The sequence below is a fragment of the Stylophora pistillata genome, chromosome 2, assembly GCF_964205215.1.
Source record: "Stylophora pistillata chromosome 2, jaStyPist1.2, whole genome shotgun sequence".
Classification (NCBI taxonomy): domain Eukaryota; kingdom Metazoa; phylum Cnidaria; class Anthozoa; order Scleractinia; family Pocilloporidae; genus Stylophora; species Stylophora pistillata.
In genome coordinates, this window is record NC_142520.1 from 10,653,224 (window position 1) to 10,677,982 (window position 24,759).

Below are 24,759 nucleotides of genomic sequence, written 5' to 3' on the forward strand. Positions count from 1 at the left end.
GACTTGAGCTCATCTTAATGACATCTTGCCAAATAGTGTGGTGGCTATCTGAATTTGGCAATCTTTGAAGGAGATTCTCAGCAAGCTCTAGACAAGCTTTTCCATACTTAAGATACCACTGGAGTATCATGAATCGCGATTTTGATTTTATTGTTTTGGGAATGGCAAGAAAGCCTTTCTGCGCCGAAGGTAGATCTCTTCATTTAGGATTGAGCACACTTACCATTACACCTTTCTGCCTTTAATAAGATTTGAATATTATAACACTTGGGTTGAATTTTTATGTGGTATCCTACAGATGAGGAAGAAGTTGTGCCTAAGAAATTAAAACCCTCTGCCAAACAGACAGAAACAAAAGCAACTAAAGAGGTCCAGCAAGTTAAAGAGAGGTAACATTCAGCACTCTTTTTCATTATATTTGATATATTTTAGTACCAAACCCTTGTGTTCATTTAGAACATTGGATATTAGTCTAGCTAGCAGGGCTCGACACTAACGGCAGCCCACTAGCCACAGACTATAGTAGAAATTCAGTTTTGGTCAGTTGTTTTCAATTTCCACTAGCCAGTTTGGCTGGTAAATAAACTGAAATTGTCATCAAAATCTAAGATGTCACTAGCCACTTGGCGAGTAAGTTGAAAATTTAGTTTTGAGCCCTGGCTAGGGATTCCTCTGGATTCTTTACAGAATTCTCTAGCTAAATTTTAATTGTACAAGTTTTTTTTTTCTTTTTTCACTCTATGTCATCAGAGGCAGAGAATGTTAGACTTGCCTTTGGACACTGCTTTCGTGCTAACACATTTCACACTTTGATCTTCAGGAGTGACCAGCATTTTAATTTTTCGTTACAATTAATAATTATAACCCCTGAATCAGACAGTGAGGTCCTGAGAATGAAAGAAGCTCTTGATTGTTAAATAAATTCTCCTTTCCAGCATCATAGGAAATGTATAGAGAATGGTATGGAGAATATGCATACTGATATTAGGGTGAAAAAAAAAACAACAACAACAACAACATGAGGGAGACAGTGTAAAACAGTCACGAAGAGAGAATTTTAACACAACATTCTTGACATTATTGAAATACTAATTCATGGATTTTTGTAGTTATCAAATAATCATTTTTTTTTATTAATATTATTTCTGTTTCAGTCCAGTCAAACCTAAAGAGAAAAAAGTGACCTCTGCTTTTGATTTCTTTGGTTCAACTTCAGTGGAAAGGGAATCCAGGAAAACATTTGCTAATAAAAGAAAACAGGTCAGTGACTAACTGCACTTCTGTGTTATTCCTTTCTTATGGGGCGGATGGGAGGTAGCAAGGATTGGTGTGAGGAGCCGTTCCTGGTTCACCCACAAAACAATTTTGAGAAAAAATTCAGGCATCATGTGTAGTTTAAACATTATTTCATGCATCACAAAATGTAACAAGGAAAACATTAAACCTCACTATACTATGTCTTTCTGTAAAATTCAGGTATCATGTATGAATCAGACACTCTCTCATAGTAAATTGTATGTCAGCTTGGACTACAGTTAACATTTTCAGTGTACCATCTTGCAAAACCAATGGATAATGGCCAATGCCTGAGTCACATATCGTATAATCAAATTATTGATTTTAAGAATTTATTTTAGGGCATGGAGAGAGTAGATGTTGGAGAAAAGTTGTAGCCAAGAATACTGTTCTTCTAGCGAGGATTAACTAACCCTGGTTTTAAATGATTCCATTTATTACACCAGCTTTCTGTCAGTCACTGTACTTTTCACAAAGGAAGTTGAATATGCTTCAAAATCTAAATTACACCAAATTGTGATAGTGATATAATAAACAGTGATCCCTTACAATCAAACAAAGATATTTACCCAATGGTATCTCACAGTAATTCTCGCAATTCCTCGTACTAGCAAATGACTCAAGTTGCATAATCATGTCTATGACGTCACCTAACAAATTCTAATTACAAAACAAATTGTTGGGGATACAATGATGCCAACACCAGAGGCCTTATAATTACACGTACATGGGATTACACCCTCCTCTACTTCCAAGATCTGAAATTAAATTCTCGGTACTGCCTTTCACATATGTCATATGATTTGTACTCTGAGAATATGGCATTGAATCAATCAATATTTTTCTTGCTTGATGAGTTTCTTCTCATCACATAATTGCCACTTGACGTGGAGTCGTTGTTGTTATGAGAAATTAGAGGATGATTCTTAAGGGTGTTGAGCTCAGTCTAGAACCCAGTCTGCTTCATCCCTTAGTTCCATGCAGAACCATCTAGAAAATGTTTTAATACTCCTGCAGAGATCTGACGAGTCTGAGGAAAGTGAAGATACGCTGAAAAATAGAAAAGAAGAATCTAAAAACAGGAGAGATAAAGGAGGAAGAGAAAATGGGAATGTGAATGGTCAGACAACAGAGCAACCATCAAAGAAAAGAAAGGAAGACTTCTCAGAGGCAAAGCTTGATGTGAAAAAGCCCTCCCCTGAGAAGAAAAAGGTGTGTAAACTTTTTGATGATCATACTTGTTTAAAAGTTGAAAATGTAACCATTTTTATTAATTAATGCTTAAACCTACTATCCTGAAGGTTACTCAAATTGTTTGCATCTGTGAAGCTGTTCTACTTTGACAATAGATGGTTTTTTTCTCAGATACAGAATACATGTACTTCACTGTCAACAATCCTATTGAGAACAGCTCTTGCCCTGCCAGGACAAATTGTTTGCATCTGTGAAGCTGTTCTACTTTGACAATAGATGGTTTTTTTCTCAGATACAGAATACATGTACTTCACCCTTGCGAAATGGTTTCCTAGCTTTCTAGGATTCCTAGGAATTTCCTAGGAATTTCTTAGGAGTCAGTGGAATTTTCCTAAAAACATTTAAGCTCTCTAGAGGTGTGAACAAACATTACTAGGTTCCTAAGAATTTCCTAGGAAATTCCTAGGAATGATTACAGGTAGAATTTACATAAAAAAATAGATTCTTGATCCTTGGGAAATTCTTAGGAATTTACTAGGAAAAATTATTTTTTAAAATAAAACCTTAATTTTTAAGAATTATACTTGTGAGTTTAGCTTTTGAAAGAAAAGTGCCATTTTAGATGTTTCAAAAAGTCACTACTTGCAATATACCACAAATTTTTTTTATTTTGCATTATAATTTACAACTCATTAATTTTAAAGCATATATTCTTGAAGTTTATACAATTTCCAATAAAACATTAATTTTTTATCCTTCAATTGCATCTCACAATACAATGAAATAAAAATTTACTGTAGTAAAGAATACAAGCAGAAAACTAAATCAAATGCAATTCAAGTGGGATTTCAATCCATGTGTTTGGTGCTCCAGTCAGATAATAAAAAATGCTATACTGCAAGGACAGCGACTCTGACCACACTGAAATACAAAGTTATATCAGCCTGAGGCTTCCCTGAAAAATGGTTTATCACAATGTGTAAGATTCAGCCAACATAATTTTGCACTGTCTCCTGATTTATTCCAATTATATGGTGAATTCTACATACTTTCCATTTAAAGTAAACTTAAGTTCAATATAGATAGTATCAAGTATCAATTTATTTGCCAGATTAGAATATTTTATACAAAAAGCTTAAGAACATATCTTTACTTAAATATTATAACAAGGAAGTCTTATTTGAAGCGATGGGAAATTTCAAATCTGGCATATTGAGACTTAAAAAGTGATATTTTCTTATATCTAACCACAGACAGCATTAAAGTTTGCAAATCTTATTATAACATGGTTTCTGGAATTGCCATTTAGAAGCATAATCTCCAAAATTTCAGTGACACTCTTTGCTTTCAGGTCAGACCTAAAACATTGAGAATAAGAAATATCAATGCGATGCTTCTTTTCAAAAAGTGCTAGAGGAATAAAAGAATAGTTGTAGGTTCAGAAGGAACAGTTGAGGAAGAGAGGATTTTGAAACTAATTTCTTAAGCTTAATTGCCATTTTTATAAAAGAATTGCTTATCAATTCTATAGTTTTTTTCGTACTGGTTTTGAAACTTACAAGCATCATTGAAGCTTGAAGTGCATTGAGACATTGTGAAATGCGCTATATAAGCTTAAGCATTACATTACATTTTCTTACCCGGTCCAACGTAACGATGCACAGAGCGCATGTGATTTTCCATTGTCTGTTGTCGCGAGAGAACACGTTTACAAGCCGTACATTCATACTTCTCTTGGCCGTTAAGTTTGACTAATTTGTAAATTTGATGTTCATTCCCATCCATGGTTCATACTAGCAGGCGTTAACACTAACTTTAAAAGTCATTTATCGCTACTTCGATCACCGTTCATAAGATGGCGACCATGGCGCTGAATGGATCACACGATCACTAGTCCCAGTCTTTCATGAGCAAAATCTTCACATGACCGACACATGACCAAGTATAATCCAATAAGGTGAAGTTTCCAGGCTTGCCGCTCAATTCAACGTTCTATTCCGCTCTACAACGTCCTTTACTCGAAAGTTTTGTGCGTTGCAGCTGAGTCTTGCTGTGTTCTTCTCTGATCTAAACGTTTTAAAGCGTTCGCAGCGTTATGTGGGTTCTGGTCGAATGGATCGAAGAAGGTCATAGCATAAGCGTCTTAAAAGACAAAGACATAATACGTTATGGAAAAGAAATCGCAACACGAATAGAATAATGTCGTGGAATTGTCGCCATACGAAGTAAAAGAGGGCACTCAGATTTTCAAGGCGAAAGTTATTTCTGTTCATAGTAAGTATTACACTTTTATTTGGTTAATCGTTGTCATATGTATCATTTCTACTTCTATCGATTGATTGCAGAACATATGAACAAATATGTAAGAATTTTAAGCTTAGCTTTAAAAGTAGCTTTTCTAAGTTTCATTAGTTTAAACTGAATATAATGGTAATAAATGCTTCTTATTTGTGTCATTTTAAAGGTACTAAAGGTGAAGCTACAAAGCAAGAACTTAGTTTGCTTGTTCCAGGTAATTTTGAGTTAAAGGCTTTTCATAACTTTTGCACGTGTGACAAAGCGAAGCGCCATTTTGCGGGGTGACGACGTTACAGCGGACCAATCCTTTTCCATCCCCCTAGAAAAAAGCATTTCTGCTTTAGAGTACACTTTAAAGCTTTTAATAGCCCATAGTCTTTTTGTATGCCTAGATCATTTGTGAAAATTCACATCACTTTTGGTTTATTTATACGACAAAGATCCAACATAAAACCTTCGCAAATTATATAGGAACTGTCTCAGAAGATATAATGAAAGCATGAGAGACACCAGCGTCGCAACTTTATATCAGAAGTCACTGTTTATATGTAGCGATTATTCGCAGAGGGTGAGGTGAATATCGTCGAATAATCCCCGAGACGAACTCGAGGGGATTATTCGACAATATTCACCGAGCCTGAGGTGAATAATTGTTTTAGTATAATTTCAGAGCTGAACAATAGAGAATTTTCAAAAGTCATAACATTTTAGTAACATTTATTAACATTTTATTTTAACATTTTATATAAACCGCACAGAGCGGTTTATATAGCGTCTTAGTATGATTTCTGAGCTGAGCAAAGAGTTCCAGCCATCTGATTTGTCGAGCAGTTCCTTATATGATGCTATATAAACCGCCCCACGCGGTTTATATAAAATGTTAAAATAAAATGTAAATGTTACTACAATGTTATGACTTTTGAAATTTCTCTGTTGTTGAGCTCTTAAATTATACTAAAACAATTATTCACCTCAAGTTCGGTGAATATTGTCGAATAATCCCCTCAACTTCGTCTCTGGGATTATTTGATGATATTCACCTCGCCTTCCGTGAATAATTGTTAAATAAGGAACCACTTGAGCAATCAGATTGCTGGAAACTCTTTGCTCAGCTCTGAAACTATACTAATTAACAATTAAAATGATATCACATAAGAATAACAATCTTAATTAGTTCAGATGCCAAAATAGCATTGACATGTTTGTGCGCGCATTTTATCAGCCAGAATGAAAACATGCTCCACTGGAAAATAATGATTTTGCCAAAAATGTATATTTTGATCCAAACTTTTCAAATTGCATCAGCCTTGCACGATTTCTGATAATTGATATATGTGAATCCTAAGTTGTCAATTTATTAATCCTTTGAATGATCTTTTACTGTTTGTTTTGCATTCCAAGTAATTTTGTATATACATGTACAATCTATAGTAACAACAAAAAGTATTGTTAATTATAATGTTTATTTGAGTTGTATATAATAAATTCAATTCAATTCCTATCATATGGTGTTGTATGTTTTATGCAGTTAAGTGCAATTTAATGGAGTTGACAATGTGGAGCACAAGTGCTACTCGGCGCAGTCAGCGGTCTGGCATGCACCTGTATTCCTTTTGTTCTTGGTCCACAGGGCGTTGTTCAGTTTTGTTAGTGTTTTAGTCAGTGTTTTTCTGAGCGTTAGCATTTTTCCCTGTTTTTCTCCTTCTGTGTGGGGGCTCATGGCTGGGTCGCCTGGATTTGCCATCCATGGGAGCAGTCTTCATCTAGGAGCTGGCTGCCAATAGTGGAAGCTCCTGGATGTCTCAGGCACCCTACCTCCACTTTGTGGGGCAGTTGTTAAAGTGTCTATATTCTATTTTTCCTATTTTCCTAAGAAATTCCTAGGAGTTTCCTAGGAATTTCCTTGGGGACCTAATCTTGGTCAGACAAAAGTGAAATGTGTATCCTAAGAAATTCCTAGGAATTTCCTAGGATTTTTTTCGAATTTTAATTTTTTCACTCCTAGGAATTTCCTAGGAAATTTCTAGGAATTCTTTGAATTCTTTGTCCCAATTTACTGTGAAATTTCACACCTTATTCCTAGGAATTTCCTAGGAATATTCTTAGGAAATTCCTAGGAAAATCTTAGGATTTCCTAGGAATTTCCTAGATCTTTTCGCAAGGGTGCACTGTCAACAATCCTATTGAGAACAGCTCTTGCCCTGCCAGGACAAATTGTTTGCATCTGTGAAGCTGTTCTACTTTGACAATAGATGGTTTTTTTCTTAGATACAGAATACATGTACTTCACTGTCAACAATCCTATTGAGAACGGCTGTTGCCCTGCCAGGACAAATTGTTTGCATCTGTGAAGCTGTTCTACTTTGACAATAGATGTTTTTTTTCTTAGATACAGAATACATGTACTTCACTGTCAACAATCCTATTGAGAACAGCTCTTGCCCTGCCAGGACAAATTGTTTGCATCTGTGAAGCTGTTCTACTTTGACAATAGATGGTTTTTTTCTCAGATACAGAATACATGTACTTCACTGTCAACAATCCTATTGAGAACAGCTCTTGCCCTGCCAGGACAAATTGTTTGCATCTGTGAAGCTGTTCTACTTTGACAATAGATGGTTTTTTTCTTAGATACAGAATACATGTACTTCACTGTCAACAATCCTATTGAGAACGGCTCTTGCCCTGCCAGGACAAATTGTTTGCATCTGTGAAGCTGTTCTACTTTGACAATAGATGTTTTTTTTCTTAGATACAGAATACATGTACTTCACTGTCAACAATCCTATTGAGAACAGCTCTTGCCCTGCCAGGACAAATTGTTTGCATCTGTGAAGCTGTTCTACTTTGACAATAGATGGTTTTTTTCTTAGATACAGAATACATGTACTTCACTGTCAACAATCCTATTGAGAACAGCTCTTGCCCTGCCAGGACAAATTGTTTGCATCTGTGAAGCTGTTCTACTTTGACAATAGATGGTTTTTTTTCTCAGAAACAGAATACATGTACTTCACTGTCAACAATCCTATTGAGAACAGCTCTTGCCCTGCCAGGACAAATTGTTTGCATCTGTGAAGCTGTTCTACTTTGACAATAGATGGTTTTTTTCTTAGATACAGAATACATGTACTTCACTGTCAACAATCCTATTGAGAACAGCTCTTGCCCTGCCAGGACAAATTGTTTGCATCTGTGAAGCTGTTCTACTTTGACAATAGATGGTTTTTTTCTCAGATACAGAATACATGTACTTCACTGTCAACAATCCTATTGAGAACAGCTCTTGCCCTGCCAGGACAAATTGTTTGCATCTGTGAAGCTGTTCTACTTTGACAATACATGGTTTTTTCTTAGATACAGAATACATGTACTTCACTGTCAACAATCCTATTGAGAACAACTCTTGCCCTGCCAGGACAAATTGTTTGCATCTGTGAAGCTGTTCTACTTTGACAATAGATGGTTTTTTTCTTAGACACAGAATACATGTACTTCACTGTCAACAATCCTATTGAGAACAGCTCTTGCCCTGCCAGGACAAATTGTTTGCATCTGTGAAGCTGTTCTACTTTGACAATAGATGGTTTTTTTTCTCAGAAACAGAATACATGTACTTCACTGTCAACAATCCTATTGAGAACAGCTCTTGCCCTGCCAGGACAAATTGTTTGCATCTGTGAAGCTGTTCTACTTTGACAATAGATGGTTTTTTTCTTAGATACAGAATACATGTACTTCACTGTCAACAATCCTATTGAGAACAGCTCTTGCCCTGCCAGGACAAATTGTTTGCATCTGTGAAGCTGTTCTACTTTGACAATAGATGGTTTTTTTTCTTAGATACAGAATACATGTACTTCACTGTCAACAATCCTATTGAGAACAGCTCTTGCCCTGCCAGGACAAATTGTTTGCATCTGTGAAGCTGTTCTACTTTGACAATAGATGGTTTTTTTTCTCAGAAACAGAATACATGTACTTCACTGTCAACAATCCTATTGAGAACAGCTCTTGCCCTGCCAGGACAAATTGTTTGCATCTGTGAAGCTGTTCTACTTTGACAATAGATGGTTTTTTTCTTAGATACAGAATACATGTACTTCACTGTCAACAATCCTATTGAGAACAGCTCTTGCCCTGCCAGGACAATGCTCAGCTGTTGTAATGTATGATGTACATGTATGATATACTGTAAATCCTCTATTAAGCCCCCCCCCCCTCTAATAAGGCTCCCCTCTATAGAAGAAGAAATTCATTAAGCCCCCCTGCCCCCCCCCCCTTCCCCTGAAAAAAAAACAAAAATTCAAAGTCACACTCCTTGTTAGTAAATACAATCAGTTTATTCAAGGACTGCAATTTTAATTTGTCATGTCCTATATTGTATCCTGGTAGTCAACTTCAGGCTAAATTAATAAGCCCCCACCTCTAATAACCCACTCCCCCCAAAGTACCTGAATTAAATAAGCCCCCCTCCCCCCCCCCCGGGGGCTTTTTAGAGGACTTATAGAACATGTATAATAGGCAGACCTGTATGATTCACATGTGTGATATTCATCTATGATATGCATGTAGCCTTCTAAACCTTGAAGAGTGACTAGCAGCTAATTCCCCTTAAGAGTAATACAGCTGAGTCATTCATTAGGATCACAAGAATAAAGGAAATGATCACCAACCTCAAAAGCTTTGATTGTTAAACAAATTCTCCCAGTCGGCACTGAAGAAAAATGTATAGAGAAGAGTATGGAGAATTTGACTGCTGATTTTAGGGTGTAAAGGGTTACCCTTTGTCCAGTTCCAAATTTTATCTAAGTATGGACTTTTCAGGAATTACCAAAGACAACTCCTGCTAGCAAACTGGCCTCCAAAGCTGCTGCATCTGCATCACCAGCAAAACCAACAACCACAATTCCGGAAACTCCAGTTAGAGACTCAAAACCAAGTCCAAGGAAAACTGTTACTCCCACAAAGAATGAAAAAGATGACAGTAAGAAAACTCCAACCAAGGGAACGCCAAAGGTGTCAAGAGCAGAGGAGGCAGATGAAGTTCCTCCTTCTTTGGAAAAGAAAAAATCTGGCTACCGTAGTTTTATGGCAAGAGATGGTCCAAGGGCCCTTGGATCAAAGGAAATTCCTCAGGTGGGTTAGAAAGTCCATGATCTGATTGTTAATTCTCCTTTCTAGCTGTCACTCGTTTTCCTGTAACTTAGTGATAAGAATTTTGGTGTTACACAGGCATGTAGATCAAGATGACAACTTCTACTTGATTATTGAGTATTCTTATTACCAGTGTGCTGGATAATGTATGGATATTCAAGGGAGAGGTTACATGTTAATCACACCTGGTAGTTGAACAACCATTTCTCAAAGCTCCTAACACAGGGCTTGACACTAACTTTTCAACTTACTAGCCAAGTGGCTAGTGACATCTTAGTTGTTTTTAGATATTACGACAATTTTAGTCTGCTGACTAGCCAAACTGGCTAGTGGAAATTGAAAATCACTAGCCAAAACTGAATTTCTACTAGTCTGTGGCTAGTGGGCTACCGTTAGTGTCAAGCTGTGCTAATGGTTTGTTTTCCATCCTTTTGTATTCTAGTAAGAGATGTACAACAAAGGAAAAAGAAGATTGTTATAATTAAAGCTGGTTTGGAAAATCTGGTGATAAATGTCACAGAAAAATGTTTTAAACTCGTAGTTTTATTTAGGAAAAAAATTAAATGTATTTTATTCTTTTACTCTCAGTTTTTCTTATCAAATGTTGGATCAATGTCAGTGTTTGAGAAATCATGCACTCGTTAGGGGTGGGGTACATGTAGGTGTGCCATTACTCAGATACCAAATGTTTATGGTGCTTCCAAACAGATGGTACTAATTTTTTTGTCCCTTCTAACTTTTCAATTTGAAAGGTATTAAGAGGCCCTCAAGGAAAGAATTATTCATTTTGTTTTGTACATCTCCTTTAGTCATGCATACTCTTGTTGATTTAATGTTTAGGGAGAAGAAAACTGTTTGGAAGGACTGACGTTTGTTATTACTGGAGTCTTAGAAAGTATCGAGAGAGATGAAGCAATTGATCTGATTCAGAGATATGGTGGGAAAGTTACCCAATCAGTGAGCAAGAAAACAAGCTATGTCGTTGTGGGACGGGATGCAGGAGAAAGTAAACTTTCTAAGGTAATGGACAGTTCAAAACAAAGAAACAGATAGAGCTTTAGAAACAAAATTGAAATGTAAAGGAGGTTATTTGTTATGGCAGTGGACATCCAAAGGTTGTGTGTGGAAGTTGAGTGCTACATGCAGAAAGGATTGATCAATAGTTTGAAAAGTGTTTGTTTTACAGAAACTTATGTAGGAATGCACCATTTGATAAATTGGGTAGCTTGTAAAATTCTCTTTTTTTTTTATCCCAACACTTTTACTTTCAATAATTTTTTTTCTTAAGTCATTGGCCTTCAATTGAACATTATATTTTAAGTTTATGTAAAATTCCGTGCCACCACCACATGAAAATTGGTGATTATAGTTTACAAGCAGATATTCGGGAATATTAAAACAGTCTATAAGTGAAGTGTGGAGGCGTGGTGGCCTCATGGTTAGTGCACTCTACTCCAGATCAAGTGGTCCGGGTTTGAGCCCCGGCCGGGACATTGTGTTGTGTCCTTAGGCAAGACACTTTACTCTCACAGTGCCTCTCTTCACCCAGGTGTATAAATGGGTACCGGCAATTTAATGCTGGGGGGTAACCCTGCGATGGACTAGCATCCCATCCAGGGGGGAGTAGAAATACTCCTAGTCACTTCATGCTACAGAAACCGGAGTTAAGCACCGGCCTAATGGGCCACTAGGCTCGTAACAGACTTTACTTACTTTTACTTATATTGAGTGAAGTAGCTTGAGGAATTACTGGTAGCTTGTGACTTTGGTTTCACTGGTTTTTTTTGTCTCTGGTACTTCACTCTTAGGCTAAGCAATGTGGAACATCACAAATAGATGAAGATGGTCTGTTTGAGCTTGTCAGAACAAAACCGGGTAATGCGACCAGCTATGAACCACCTAGAGTGGAGAAGAAGTCTAAGAAGAAGGAGAAAGCTGAACCAATGGAGGCACTCAGCCAAGGAAAAGATCACTCTGAAGGTGATTTGTCACAACTGAGTGAAAGATCTGTGACTTCTCCAGCGACACAAACACCATCATCATCACCTGCGCTGAAAGGTGGGTGCTGCGAATTCTTTCAACAATTAGAACAGGAGCATAATTTCAATGGAAATTTCCTCACCAGTAAAAATTAATATCCTATTGTATGGTAGTTACATTTAGCAAATACTTTCTAGGCTCTTTCTTGTGTGTGTTCAGGTGTAAGTTGCTAATGACTTCTAAGTATGTGCTGTACCAAAACAGTGGCACATAAGCCATAGGCTAGTCTGTGATGACTGATTACATATGCTAATCATTCATTTATTCATCCTCCTGTTTATCTTTTCATTTATGTATCACTTTGCTCATTTTTCCATCCTACCATCTATGGGTCTGTGTTTGTCTGTCTGTCTGTCTTTCTATCTGTCTGTCTGTTGGTGTATCTGTCTATCTGTATGTCTGTCTATCCGTCTGTTTGTTTGTCTATCTGTCTGTTTGTTTGTTTGTCTATCTGTCTGTCTGTCTATCTGTCTGTTTGTTTGTCTATCTGTCTGTTTGTTTGTTTGTCTATCTGTCTGTCTGTCTATCTGTCTGTTTGTTTGTCTATCTGTCTGTTTGTTTGTCTGTCTATCTGTCTGTCTATCTGTCTGTCTGTTTGTCTATCTGTCTGTTTGTTTGTCTGTCTATCTATCTGTCTTTCTATCTGTCTGTCTGTCTATCTGTATGTCTGTCTATCTGTCTGTTTGTCTATCTGTCTATCTGTTTGTTTGTCTATCTGTCTGTTTGTTTGTTTGTCTTTCTGTCTATCTGTATGTTTGTCTATCTGTCTGTCTGTCTATAAGTTTGTCTGTCTGTCTGTTTGTCTGTCTATCTGTCTGTCTTTCTATCTGTCTGTCTGTCTGTCTATCTGTATGTCTGTCTATCTGTCTGTCTGTCTATCCGTCTGTTTGTTTGTCTATCTGTCTGTTTGTTTGTCTATCTGTCTGTCTTTCTATCTGTCTGCCTGTCTGTCTATCTGTCTGTCTGTTTGTCTATCTGTATGTCTGTCTATCTGTCTGTCTTTCTATCTCTCTGTCTGTCTGTCTATCTGTCTGTAAGTTTGTCTGTCTCTGTCTGTGTCTGTCTGTCTGTTCTTGTGTGTGCTTGTTTATCCTTCCAATCAATGTTTATCAGTCTGTCCACTAGCCAGCATCCCCATTCGTTCCCTTACAGCAGCGCCAACCAATCAGTTTAATCAACTATTAATTTTGTCAGGTCACTCACCCACTTTCTTATTAGCTCACCCACCCACCCACTTTACCTATCAGTTCACTTCTTAGTCCATCTGTCTGTCCATATAATTATCTGTCCTTCCATCTTGGCACACTTTTTTAAACAAAGTTTAGTTTGTTTTCCTGTTTGTTTGTTTGTTTGTTTTGAAATTTTTGATAGTAAAGGTCATTTGTTTCCTTTTACTGTTTGTTTACTTGTCTGTTTGCTTTTATCAAGGAGAACCAAGTTTGCTGTGGGTGGACAAGTATCGGCCTCGTGCTGTAAAGCAGATTATAGGTCAGCAGGGTGATAAGAGCAACATGAGAAAGCTGATGAACTGGCTGAGAGACTGGGAAAAGAACAGAAAGAAACCAGCCTCTAAATGTGAGTTTGCATCTAATTCTAGGCGTTCTTTGTACAACATCCTGTGTCATGTAACTTGTTCGACGAAGGATCAAAAGGTTGTACTCCAAGCCCAACCCATATGATTGTGTTGTATTCGTGGGTAAGGTGCTTCACTCTCAAAATGCCTCTCTTTCGCAAAGAATGGAAGTGGTTCAGGCAAACTCTCAGAGGAAGCAGATGGAAATGAATGCTAGGGATGGCAGGGCTTGACACTAACTTCTTTTCAACTTACTAGCCCAGTGGCCATTGACATCTTAGATGTTTTTAGATGTTACGACAATTTCAGTTTGTTTACTTGCCAAACCGGCTGATGGAAATTGAAAACTACTAGCCAAACTGAATTTCTACTACTCTGTGGCTAGTGGTCTACCTTTGGTGTCGAGCCCTGGAAGGTAACTTGATGCGGAAAGAGCAACCTTGTCTAGAGGGAAGTATAGATATACTGTAACATACCTGATGCTACTGGAACTTGGATAAGCTTCAAACAGATTGGCTTTCTGTCTCTTTACCCTTCAACTCGCATCAGTGATCAAGACTGAATTTCTCCTTACAATTTTTTTTTTTTTTGGCTTAACCCTTTAAGGAATAAACTTTTTAAGAGTATCAAGATTTTCCCTTGCTCACAAAGAACACGCTATTGCTTTTTGTTTTTTTGTTTGTTTTTTTCTAAGTTTCGTCTTTCCGCTCAACTTATGCGATCGATAAGATGCTGAGATCAGGCCTTAGAACTAAGAAGTGTTTCATAAACTAGAAGTTATGATATTAGAAACAGAAGCAATAGTGGAATAATAAATCCCTTGTTCAATGATGTTGCTTATCACTCGCAAAATAGGCCCGCATAATTTATGTTAAACATTCTAATAAGGGGCATTTGCTCAAATTACAAGCACACATAATAGTAAATGGATAACAGTTTTAATTCAGTTCCTTTTTTTTTTTCTACAGCTTCGTTTTTCAAGAAAGATCAAGACGGATCGTCCTTTAAGGCAGCTCTTCTGTCTGGTTCTCCAGGAGTTGGTAAAACAACAACAGCAACACTGGTTTGTGAGGAACTTGGTTTTACTTACATTGAAATGAATGCCAGTGACACACGGAACAAAAAGACTTTGGAGGAACATATATCTCAGTCATTAAGCAATAAAACCATGGATGGTTTCCTAACAGGTAGCAAAATTTCTGTAAGATTTGGAATGACGAAGGGCGAACGCTCGAAACGTCAGCTTTTAAACTCTCTACGGTGGCCAATTTACATTATTAACTAAGTTGATAAAACCAAATTACCTTTTCTTACTGAACTGACTTCACTGCATCATTTTCTTAATTTCACCTTTTTGCTGCACTGTACATGAATGAGTTATTACGGTAACCTAAAATGTATCATTCTAATAAACATGCAAACTATCTTTATTTTAGCATGCTTTGTATATGCGTGTCAATTGTTTTGTTCTCAACTGTACACTGCACTATTGTACAGTTCTTCTCAAAAGTAAGTTGACAGTCTCGACTTGAAACTCGATCTTCGATACTCGAAACTATCGAGAGTCCAGGTTCGAGAGATCGAGTGTCGAGTATCGGGTATCGAGAATCCAGGTTCGAGATATCTAGTGTCGAGTATCGGGTATGGAGAGTCCAGGTTGGAGAGATCGAGTGTCGAGTATCGGGTATGGAGAGTCCAGGCTCGAGATATCGAGTGTCGAGTATCGGGTATCGAGAGTCCAGGTTCGAGATATCGAGTGTCGAGTATCGGGTATGGAGAGTCCAGGTTCGAGATATCGAGTGTCGAGTATCGGGTATGGAGAGTCCAGGTTCGAGATATCGAGTGTCGAGAGTCGAAGGTCACGAATCGAGGGTCGATCCGCAGTGTCAATAAAGCTATTTTATTATTGCACGCAGAGCAATAGTAAAGGACGAAGTGCTTAACATGCGGCTTCTTTTTTTTTTTTTTTTTGTTGCGTCAGGTCACAAAGCAGACCCCAGTAAACATGTTCTCCTTATGGATGAAGTTGATGGAATGGCTGGCAACGAGGATAGGGGAGGCATGCAGGTATGGGGGGAAAATATGATATTTACCTGTTTTGTTTCTTTCTGTGTTTGTGCTTTTTCCTTGTTTTTGGTTTTTGTTTTTGTGTCTGTGCTTTTTCCTTTTATTTGGTTTTTGTTTGTGCGTTTGTTTTCAGATTTGTTCTTATTTGATTTTTTTTGTATGTTTCTCTTTGCTTTTTGTTGTTGCTATTTTGCTGTTGCTGTCTTTTTTTTTGTCCGAATTACCTTTGGCCTCATTCTCAAAACGAGGCCTAGTGCTCAACCATTCGTGTGGAAGTGAGTTTGATATTCATGCAAATGAAAACTTCCAGGGAAAGGATGAGTACCAGGACCGCTTTGAAAAAGAGGCCAAGGGTATTTCGGAAATGGGCTATTGAAGTCATTGTTTCAAACTCTGATTTGTCTTCATGTTCTTCACTTTGGAAAAAAGCAACCTTTGACAAAAATATTACTGTTAATTCCATTTATTCAACAGGAACTCATATCGCTGATAAAGAACTCAAAGATACCCGTCATCTGCATGTGTAATGAAAGGAACAGTTCAATAATACGCAGCTTGGCAAATTACTGTTTTGATTTGAGATTTCAGAGACCTCGGGTTGAACAGATCAAGGTAATACTAAGCGTGCCTTTTTTTTTTTGGTTTGTTTGGTTGGCTGTTTGGCGTACGCATGCATGCAGAATACATATTATTATATCTTCTTTCCCAGTAAAGAATTTGAAGTTAGGAATAAACAGTATTGCTCTCGTGTATTACAACACCCCCACGCGCGTGTGTAATTGGTGGGAATTACACGTGCTTCCAGTGCGTGTAGTTACGTGCGTGTAGCGGTTTACACGCGTGTATTTTGATTCGTCTTTTGTAGTTGTCTGCACGCAAATGCGTGTACTCTCACACGAATGCGATCGCTGTGGGAGTTTGTATTTCGACTTAATGATTTCAAATACATGTCTCAAAGCCTTCGTCAAAGCGAAATATGCAGCTATAATGAAACTCTGACGAAAGACTAATGCTCTATAATGAAACTCTGACGAAAGGCTAACGCTCTAAACGTCAGCACCAGAAGGTCTCTTCGGTGGCCAATTTGCAATGTCAACTCTGTTGATAAACCAAACTACAAAGTCTCCTACTGCGGGATACATGTTCGTTTTGAAAGTGTCGGCCTTCAAGTCTGATCTTACAAATAAATGGAGAATCAAAGATGTGTTTGTTTTTCAGGGAGCCATGATGAGCATAGCATTTAAGGAAGGACTCAAGATACCACCCCAGGCCATGGAGCAAATTATCGTGGGCGCAAACCAGGATGTTCGACAGGTAAGTTGACAAAATTAACTCCACTGACATATGGATAGAGCTGCTTTTTTGCATTCAACTACCAAGCACAATTTAGCGAGACTCTCTCCCACCCGAGTACCGATCAAAAGTAAGTTGGCAGTCCCTCGAAGCTCGCGTACGGTCTTTATACTGTGTTTCAAAATAGTATATTTTTATGCTACATAGCAACATAGCCTAAACAAAGAACAGTGGAACTTCCATTGTAGAGCTTTAGATGTGGAAGCGGGTGAGAAAATAGCATTGAAGAAGAAAGGTGCATATTGAAAACCTGAAGTTCTAGACAAACAAGAGGGGGGAGGGATTGTTTAAAAGAGGAAGATTTCTATAGTGGTTAGTATGGGGGTTCCAAAGTGTTCACCGTTGCTCAAGACTTAAAATAGTGATCTCGTGATTTCTTGCTTGCGTTTTTTTTTTTTTATAATTTGTTGTTGTTGTTTTTGTTGTTGCTATGGATGTTTTAGTGTTGTTTTGTTTTGGTTTTGTTTTTTCTTTCTGGTTTGTTTGTATGTTTGTATGTTTGCCTTTGTGCTGAGCTAAACTTTCTTCAAATGCGAGAAAATGAAAAAAAATACTAAAGAAGTAATAACAGGGAGGGAAAAGTTAACGAATTGGGGGAGTTCAGGATATACAGGATTCAGTTAGATTGAAAATGGTTTTTGCCGCAGGTTCTTCATAACTTATCAATGTGGACAGCTAAAGAAAAGTCGCTTAACTATGACCAGGCAAAGGAAGAGGCTGCCAAAGCGCAAAAAGACATCAAAATGGTAAGAAGTTTATCATCGAATGGTGATAAATTATTTATTATATTTGTTTAAGATAACATTCTGTCCATGTCTACACCGTTGCGATTCGTCTACGGTCGTTGACGAATCGTCACACCGGAAGTCGAGAGGCATAAGTAATATGTGAAAATGAGTACCATGGTTCGACGGAAGTTGAACTGTGTGTTAACGGAAGTCGAGGGGCGTGAGCAATGAGTGAAAATGAGTGGCAGGTATGAGAAAATGATAACATTAACCTTTCACGTTAAGGCGTGAAACGACTGAAAGTCCATCGTCAGAAAATTATAAAAAATGCAGGGGTAGAAAATGTTGACGAATCGACACGATTCGCACGGGTCTACTCGATAAGTTGGGTCGATTCGTCTCACCGGAAGTCGATTCGCAGAAGACAATACACGACTCAAGCTTCACGACTAACCCTGCAGATTTAGTCGCCCTTATTTTTTACCGGTGACCATTGCGGCCCAAACGGTAGCAGCTTGTTGGACTACAGGTTGGTTTAAAGTCATATATAACAGTTGCATGGTTTAGAAAAAAAGTGACAGGAGGCCTTTTGATCGTCAGGGTGCATTTGATGCCGTGAGGAGACTTCTCTCTGGAGCTGAAAGTTCGAAGATGAACTTGATTGAAAAATCGGACATGTTCTTTTGTGATTACTCCATGATGCCTCTCTTTATGCAAGAAAATTACCTCATGGTTGAACCAGGCCAGGGCCGGTGAGTTGAGATCTCAGTACTTTTGTTATTCGCTTCAAGTTATTAGAGCAATTTTCAATTCACTTCCGAAAGTAATTCGGGATTTTTATGGTATTGCTCCACTCCGCTTTGTGATTGATTTAAAGAGGCGGCGTGGCCGAGTGGTTAGGGTATTTTGGACTTGTAATCCGGCGGCCCGGGTTCGAGTCCTTCACCCTCTACCCGCTGGATTTGTTCTCGTTTGCCCCGAGTTTAACTCCTCGGCTGCGCTCTGTAAATAGCCTACTGGTCTGCCTCTTTCCAGTGGGGATTTTCATGCACTTCATGTTTATTTAAGATCTTTGTTTGATTTATTTGAGGGCTACAAGTTCATCAGTCGAATTACTGTTATGTGTTACCCTCCTTAAATAAAGTTGTTATTGTTATTATTTTAATTATTGGTCCAGAAAACTCACGTTATCCTCTCAACCAGTCAGATTCAAATCTTAAACCCACCACGACCGCGTTTTCCCGCGCTTTGAGCTTTGAAGAGTAAAGAAAGCAGGAGGGATTGGATTAGGTCTGGTCGAGAACGACCCAAACCTCCCTCGTTTTCGCTCGGCCACTTCTATGGCGCCCTTACTACTTCGTTCTGTTTTACGAACTGAATGTCTGAAGCAAGTCAGTCATTTACCAACCATTCATTTAAACTTTTTAGGTTAACTAATAAGTTCATTTAGGGAAAAGACACATTCTCGTTAAAGAGTACTTACGAAAGTGGATTGATTCGTAATTTCGATGTTATTCTTGTTTTTTTTTTTTTTTTTTTTTTTTTTTCCATGCGTGATTGCCTTATCTAGTGGTGATATCAAGAAAACGCTGTCACTCGTTAGTCAGACAGCCGACTCCATTTGTGATGGAGATTTGGTCGAAAAACTCATCAGGCAAGGAGGCAACTGGTCCATGTTACCCATGCAGGTACGAGATGGCGCTTGACAAAATTTTGCCTTTGTGATTTGGGTTTTTATTACAATCCCTGTCGCTCTTGTCGTTCATCCACAGGGACCTAACCCGCGTAGCTGGCGCAGAAGAAATGCCACCCCCCCCCCCCCCACACACACACACACACACACACACACTAGGCATAAATTCGCAACATACCGAGAAGTATAAATTCCTTGGTTCGTGTTGCCCGCTTAACCCTTTTTTCCCCTAACATTAGTAGGATATGTTCCCATACAAGGTGCTAGGGACAATTGGTCCAGCAATCTAGAACGTTTTTAGTTGGTGATCATTTCCTTTATTCTCCTGACCTTAATGTGTGATTCAGGGGTGATATTGTAATGAGAAATTAGATGTAAGTCGCTCTTAAGAGGTTAAATGGTTAAGGAAGAGAGGAATAGCGCGAACCTCTCTGTCATGCTAATACTCGCTCAATAAATGCCCATAAGAATTAAAAGTAGCAGCCAAGTAACATTCCAGTTTGACCTTAGTGTTGATTTAGCGCTGCTGGATTTTTTTCAGGCCATGTTTTCGTGTGTGATCCCGTCAACCTTTATAAGCGGGGGAATGGGTCAGAGGATCGAGTTTCCTCAGTGGCTGGGAAAAAATTCCAAATATGGCAGGCTAGACCGCATGCTTCAAGAATTGAAGGGTCACATGCGATTGAGGTAAGGGTATTTGTGGAATGTGACCAGTGTAATAAAGAGCATTTCCATCGGGGTTATCGTAGTAAACTGTCAGAATAAAATAGAGTAATCAAAGGTAGCCAATGAGACGCGGAAGTAGAAACTGGAAAATTTCCTGAAGTGCGAAAAAACGCAAATAATTAAGACGCGTTTTACGTGTATTCGGTACAAAAGATTTTGGCTTTTATTGTTGTTGTCGTTGTTTTTTGTTTGTGTTGTGTGTTTGCTTTTTTATCAGTCTGCATTAAGCATCAAAGCAAAACCAAAGCCTTTCTCACTCCTAAATTCGTATTATCATTGTTATCGTTATCAGTATCATTATTCGTTGTCATTATTATTACTAGTAGTAGTAATACGTATTGTTATTGTTATCATTGCATTTGATTTTATTTATTTATTCATTTCTTTTTTCTTTTTTGTATTTTTTCGTATTTTAATGTTTATTGATATTTTTTAGCACATCCGGAAGCAAGTTGTCAATGAACATGGACTACATTCCTTATCTCAGAAAAGTCCTCACCAGCCCGCTTCTGACTCAGGTATGTTCGACGGAAACTCGTTTCTGGTGTGAACTTGCTCACTTGAAAATCAATCAATCAATCAATTTATCAAACAATCAACTAATAGGCCAATTGACAGTTGTGTACTTAGTTGCCAAGCCTTTGATTTGGAGTGAGGCCGGAGATGACCTTGTTTTGATAGAGATCAGTATCTGGCTAGCAGGATAACAAAGTAATTTACATTAGAAAATCACCAACGTTTTTATTATAACCAGGTCACCCTTGGCCTTAATTCTTTTCAAAGGCTTTTAACACGTTCTTGGAACTGTCATCTCATTACTGTTTACTAACCATTTACATCCTAATCTATATATATAAATATATATATAAAGTGTGATTTGATTTTCGTAGAACAGTGCTCAATACATAGAAGTAGAGCGAAGTATATATTGTGGGAGGAAAATATATATATAATATATAATTTTTTTTCCATACTCTGCGCATTTTCTTTGGCACTAAGAAGGAGAATTCGTTTGACAATCGTGGATTCTTAGTTTGGTGATCATTTCTTTCATTCTCATTGTCTTGATCCCGTTTCTACACTTAGGAATCAGACCAGATTAATTCTGGTGTGTCCAGTGTCATTCAAGTCATGGAGAACTATGATTTAACCAAAGAAGACTGGGATTCTATCATTGAGGTTGGTCAATTTGAAGGACAGAGAGATCCAGTCGCGTCGATTCCTTCAAAGGTTTGTGCATTCCTGTTGGCCGCTAAGACATGAAAATGCGTGGTGTTTAGATTTCAGTGGTGGAGTCATCCGTGGTGTATTTGGGGCAGTGACGACTGATTGCCTTTTTTTTTCTGAGCTTCCCGTGATAAATCCCAAGTTTAAAATTGCCCTGCAGCTTGCTCGCCAGCTACATTACTTTATGTTCTTTATGAGTAACTTGGGAAAATGTCATTTATAATCGCTTTGAAATTTTTATGACATTTCTCTTTAGGTGAAAGCAGCGTTCACACGAACCTACAACAAAGAAAGTTTTAAGACACCTTACGCCATTCGCGCGGCGCCAAAGAAGGGACGAAAAGGCGGAGCAGAGGACGGACAAATGATGGAGGAAGAAGGAGAAGGAGATGTGGTTGAACAACAGGACGACGACGATAATCTGGAGAATAACCCCATGATCAAGGCGTCAAAGAAACCAGCCAAAGCAGCAGCAAGGGGTGGGGCAAAAGGCGGAAAATCAAAGGAGGGTGCTAAGAAACAAGCGCCTACATCAAAGGGAAAAGGACGAGGAAAAAATAGAAAATGATAGGTTTGTGCGGGGAGGAGCACCTTCACTGGGAAAATAATCGACTGGGAGGACAAGGATCGATTTTAAAATGTATAGCAATGGAATAATAGCTTTAGAGCGGATGACAAAAGTGAAAAATTTCAAGGAAGCCGAGGCGTGTCTTTCATTATTTTCTGCGATTTGACTGCTTGGAAAGATGTGTACATCCAGCCATCCGCGAAATTCTAACCAAGAAGTATGATTCTTTAATCCAGGTCTTCCTTAGCGTTGCCTTCCTGACTGCTTGAGGTCTCTGTCATCCGAAACATACAACGCACACTATAAAACACGAGCAATGAAAAAGTAGACCCGATGCTAAAATTACAGCGACGCATCATGCCGAGAGGGAATTCCTATTCAAAACTATTCCACTTAGAAACGTACGTTTCTGTGATTTCAGATTTGAGCTGCAAGACGTTTGTGAAACGATTTCATTATCCATGGTCTAAATCTACCATCGCTTTTAACTCAAATACCTGAATTACACGTGTGAGGGGGATCAAGGAGGCATACTTGTGTCGCCCAGGACTTACATAGGTGGCTGTATAATTGTTCACTAACTTTACCCTCTTTTGACTCTGTTTGCGGAGCAAAAATTTTTTTAATTTTCGTTTTCTTTTTTTTGCCGTCTCACGCGTCCGCTTCCCTTTTTTTGTCAGCTGAATAGTTCTGAATGGATGAAATAGATGAGAGCAAAGCTGCTCGAAATGTCAAAATAAAATTAAAAAAAAATAACAACAAATATAAAAAAACAAGACGAAGCGATAAGGCATCAAATACTTTGTAGCACTCACGCGAAAATAACATGGCTGAATTTTATAACCGTATAACTATTGTCTTGACACCAACTTTCACCTTTGATGGTGTTATGAATTTTACATGCATCACTACCATACATTTCTTTTTTCTTTTATAAAACTTTGACTCGTAAACAACGTTGTTCTGTTGGTGTAACATTTTATTTCTTAAAAAAAAAAAAAAAAATTGTTTAGCCACTTTATGTACTTTACAGTCCTCCGTCGTGTCCTGTTTCAGCTTTGTGCGAACTCTAAGAGTGACTAACATCTACTTTCTCCTTACAATTTCCCCTCTGAATCACACATTAAGGTCAGGAGAATGGAGGAAATGATCACACGAACTAAAGAAGCTCTTGATTGTTAAACAAATTCTGCTTGTCAGCACCTTAGGAAATGTATAGAGAACAGTATGGAGAATATGCATGCCGATATTAGGTTGTAAAGGGTTAACTCTGTCCAAGAGATTATAAAACTCGAGCGCAGACAAGCCTGAGGGGGTGTAAGCGCACAGTATGGAAAATTCCATTTTTATGCTTGTGACAGCCTATATTGTATTTTTTGAATTCGTAACGTTTAAGCACGTGAGAGAACTCGTAGAACGTGATATGATCCATGTTTTGTGTCGAGAATCATGATGGATAACCAGGAACAAAAATTCATACACCGTAGTTTCTCTGATTTAGTCCAACCCCTCGGTCTTTACAATTCGTAAGGATCAGCTGAAATTTAACGGACAAAATTAAAGTAAACAAGAGCGTTAACCTGTAGTTTGAGAATGAGAATTGAAATGGAAATTTTGAGTACTCAATCAAAAAAAGCCTACGGACTTTATTCATGTCCAGTTCGTCTTTTGAAGTCCGCACGTCAAGCTTTATCTCATACCCTAGCTGAACTAATGAACATGTCCATTTCAACTGGTATCTATCCCCACAAATTAAAGCATGCTGTAGTAATTCCAATTTATAAAGCGGATGATGAAACTGACCCAAACAATTATCGCCCAATATCGTTACTGTCCGTGTTTAATCGAATATTCGAAAAACTAGTGTACAAACGCCTAAAATCTTTTATAAATAAAAATGATATATTTTTCACATCGCAATATGGATTTAGAGAGAACTGCTCAACTCAACATGCAATTCTGGATATTCTAAATACAATTCAAAACAACATTGATAAAAAATTATATTCCTGTGGCATTTTCATTGACTTGAAAAAGGCCTTCGACACAGTTGATCATTCGATTTTGTTGCATAAATTACACCATTATGGAATTAGAGGATTGATTAATGACTGGTTCTCATCATACTTGTCTGTCAGGATGCAATCAACCCAAATCGGTTCTATTGTCTCTAGCAAAGAGAGAATAGTGTGTGGAGTCCCTCAAGGTTCTATACTTGGTCCGCTTCTTTTCTTAATTTATGTCAATGACATGCATCGTTCCTCTAAAAAGTTTGACTTTTACCTATTTGCTGATGATACCAATTTACTATATGCAGAAAAAGATCTAAAGAAACTTGAAGTTGTCGTCAATGAAGAGATATTAAAGTTGTGTGAATGGCTGAATTCAAATAAATTATCTCTTAACGTATCCAAATCTAATTTCGTTATTTTTCATCCTTATCAACACAAACTATACCGAGAAGTAAACCTTAAAATACTTGATAATAACTCGGAGCAATTGGTATCTCTTGAACGTAAGACATATGTTAAATACCTAGGTGTTCTCATTGACGGTAATCTCTCCTGGAAGCATCATATTAACTACATTTCCACGAAAATAAGCAAAGGTATCGGTATTGTTGCAAGGCTAAGACACTTGGTACCGCTCACTACTCTTATAAACATTTACCGCTCGCTCATTGAACCGTATATTTCCTATGGCCTCGTTGCTTGGGGCCAAGCCGCCAATACTCATCTAAACAAAATCGTCATTTTACAAAAGCGGGTTCTTCGTCTAATGCACTTTTCCGATTATACATCTCACAGTGCTCCTCTTTTTAGTCGTTCGGGAATTCTAC

General features: G+C 37.9%; 1 protein-coding gene and 2 long non-coding RNA genes across 7 annotated transcripts; 2 read left to right on the top strand and 1 right to left on the bottom strand.

The window, feature by feature from the left end:
* The first annotated feature begins 93 nt into the window (after positions 1-93).
* Positions 94-23,499, top strand: LOC148737083 (replication factor C subunit 1-like). 4 transcript variants are annotated; one of them, XM_088748640.1, is made up of 19 exons: positions 105-189; positions 299-389; positions 1,155-1,260; positions 2,314-2,508; positions 9,616-9,927; positions 10,786-10,965; positions 11,754-12,003; positions 13,414-13,560; positions 14,527-14,745; positions 15,540-15,625; positions 16,100-16,237; positions 16,844-16,939; positions 17,626-17,724; positions 18,307-18,458; positions 19,277-19,394; positions 19,941-20,086; positions 20,562-20,643; positions 21,212-21,355; positions 21,609-23,499. In XM_088748640.1, the coding sequence occupies exons 1-19, from the start codon at positions 129-131 to the stop codon at positions 21,918-21,920; spliced, it is 2,934 nt and encodes a 977-aa protein (XP_088604766.1). In that variant the 5' UTR covers positions 105-128; the 3' UTR covers positions 21,921-23,499. The 4 variants fall into 4 exon arrangements, 2 of the variants coding, with proteins under 2 accessions (XP_088604766.1, XP_088604767.1); XR_015996597.1 differs by lacking the exons at positions 21,212-21,355; positions 21,609-23,499 and having other exon boundaries at positions 94-189; positions 19,277-19,375; XR_015996598.1 differs by lacking the exons at positions 19,277-19,394; positions 21,212-21,355; positions 21,609-23,499 and having other exon boundaries at positions 96-189.
* On the bottom strand, positions 1,677-4,275 carry LOC148737084 (uncharacterized). Of its 2 annotated transcripts, none has more exons than XR_015996599.1 (2): positions 4,131-4,275; positions 1,677-2,346 (listed from the first exon to the last, which is right to left on the bottom strand). It is a non-coding gene; the product is annotated as an uncharacterized LOC148737084 (long non-coding RNA). The 2 variants fall into 2 exon arrangements; XR_015996600.1 differs by lacking the exon at positions 1,677-2,346 and adding an exon at positions 3,141-3,848 and having other exon boundaries at positions 4,131-4,270.
* LOC148737085 (uncharacterized) lies at positions 4,624-6,292 on the top strand. The gene is made up of 2 exons (XR_015996601.1): positions 4,624-4,764; positions 4,955-6,292. It is a non-coding gene; the product is annotated as an uncharacterized LOC148737085 (long non-coding RNA).
* Positions 23,500-24,759: the final 1,260 nt, after the last annotated feature.

Bases quoted from the DNA above. Each gene is read 5' to 3' on its own strand.
- LOC148737083 (XM_088748640.1), top strand. From the start codon at position 129: ATGAATCGCGATTTTGATTTTATTGTTTTGGGAATGGCAAGAAAGCCT. The intron at 1,261-2,313 runs GTCAGTGACTAA...ATACTCCTGCAG, and splicing joins TTGCTAATAAAAGAAAACAG to AGATCTGACGAGTCTGAGGA. The intron at 13,561-14,526 runs GTGAGTTTGCAT...TTTTTTCTACAG, and splicing joins AAAGAAACCAGCCTCTAAAT to CTTCGTTTTTCAAGAAAGAT.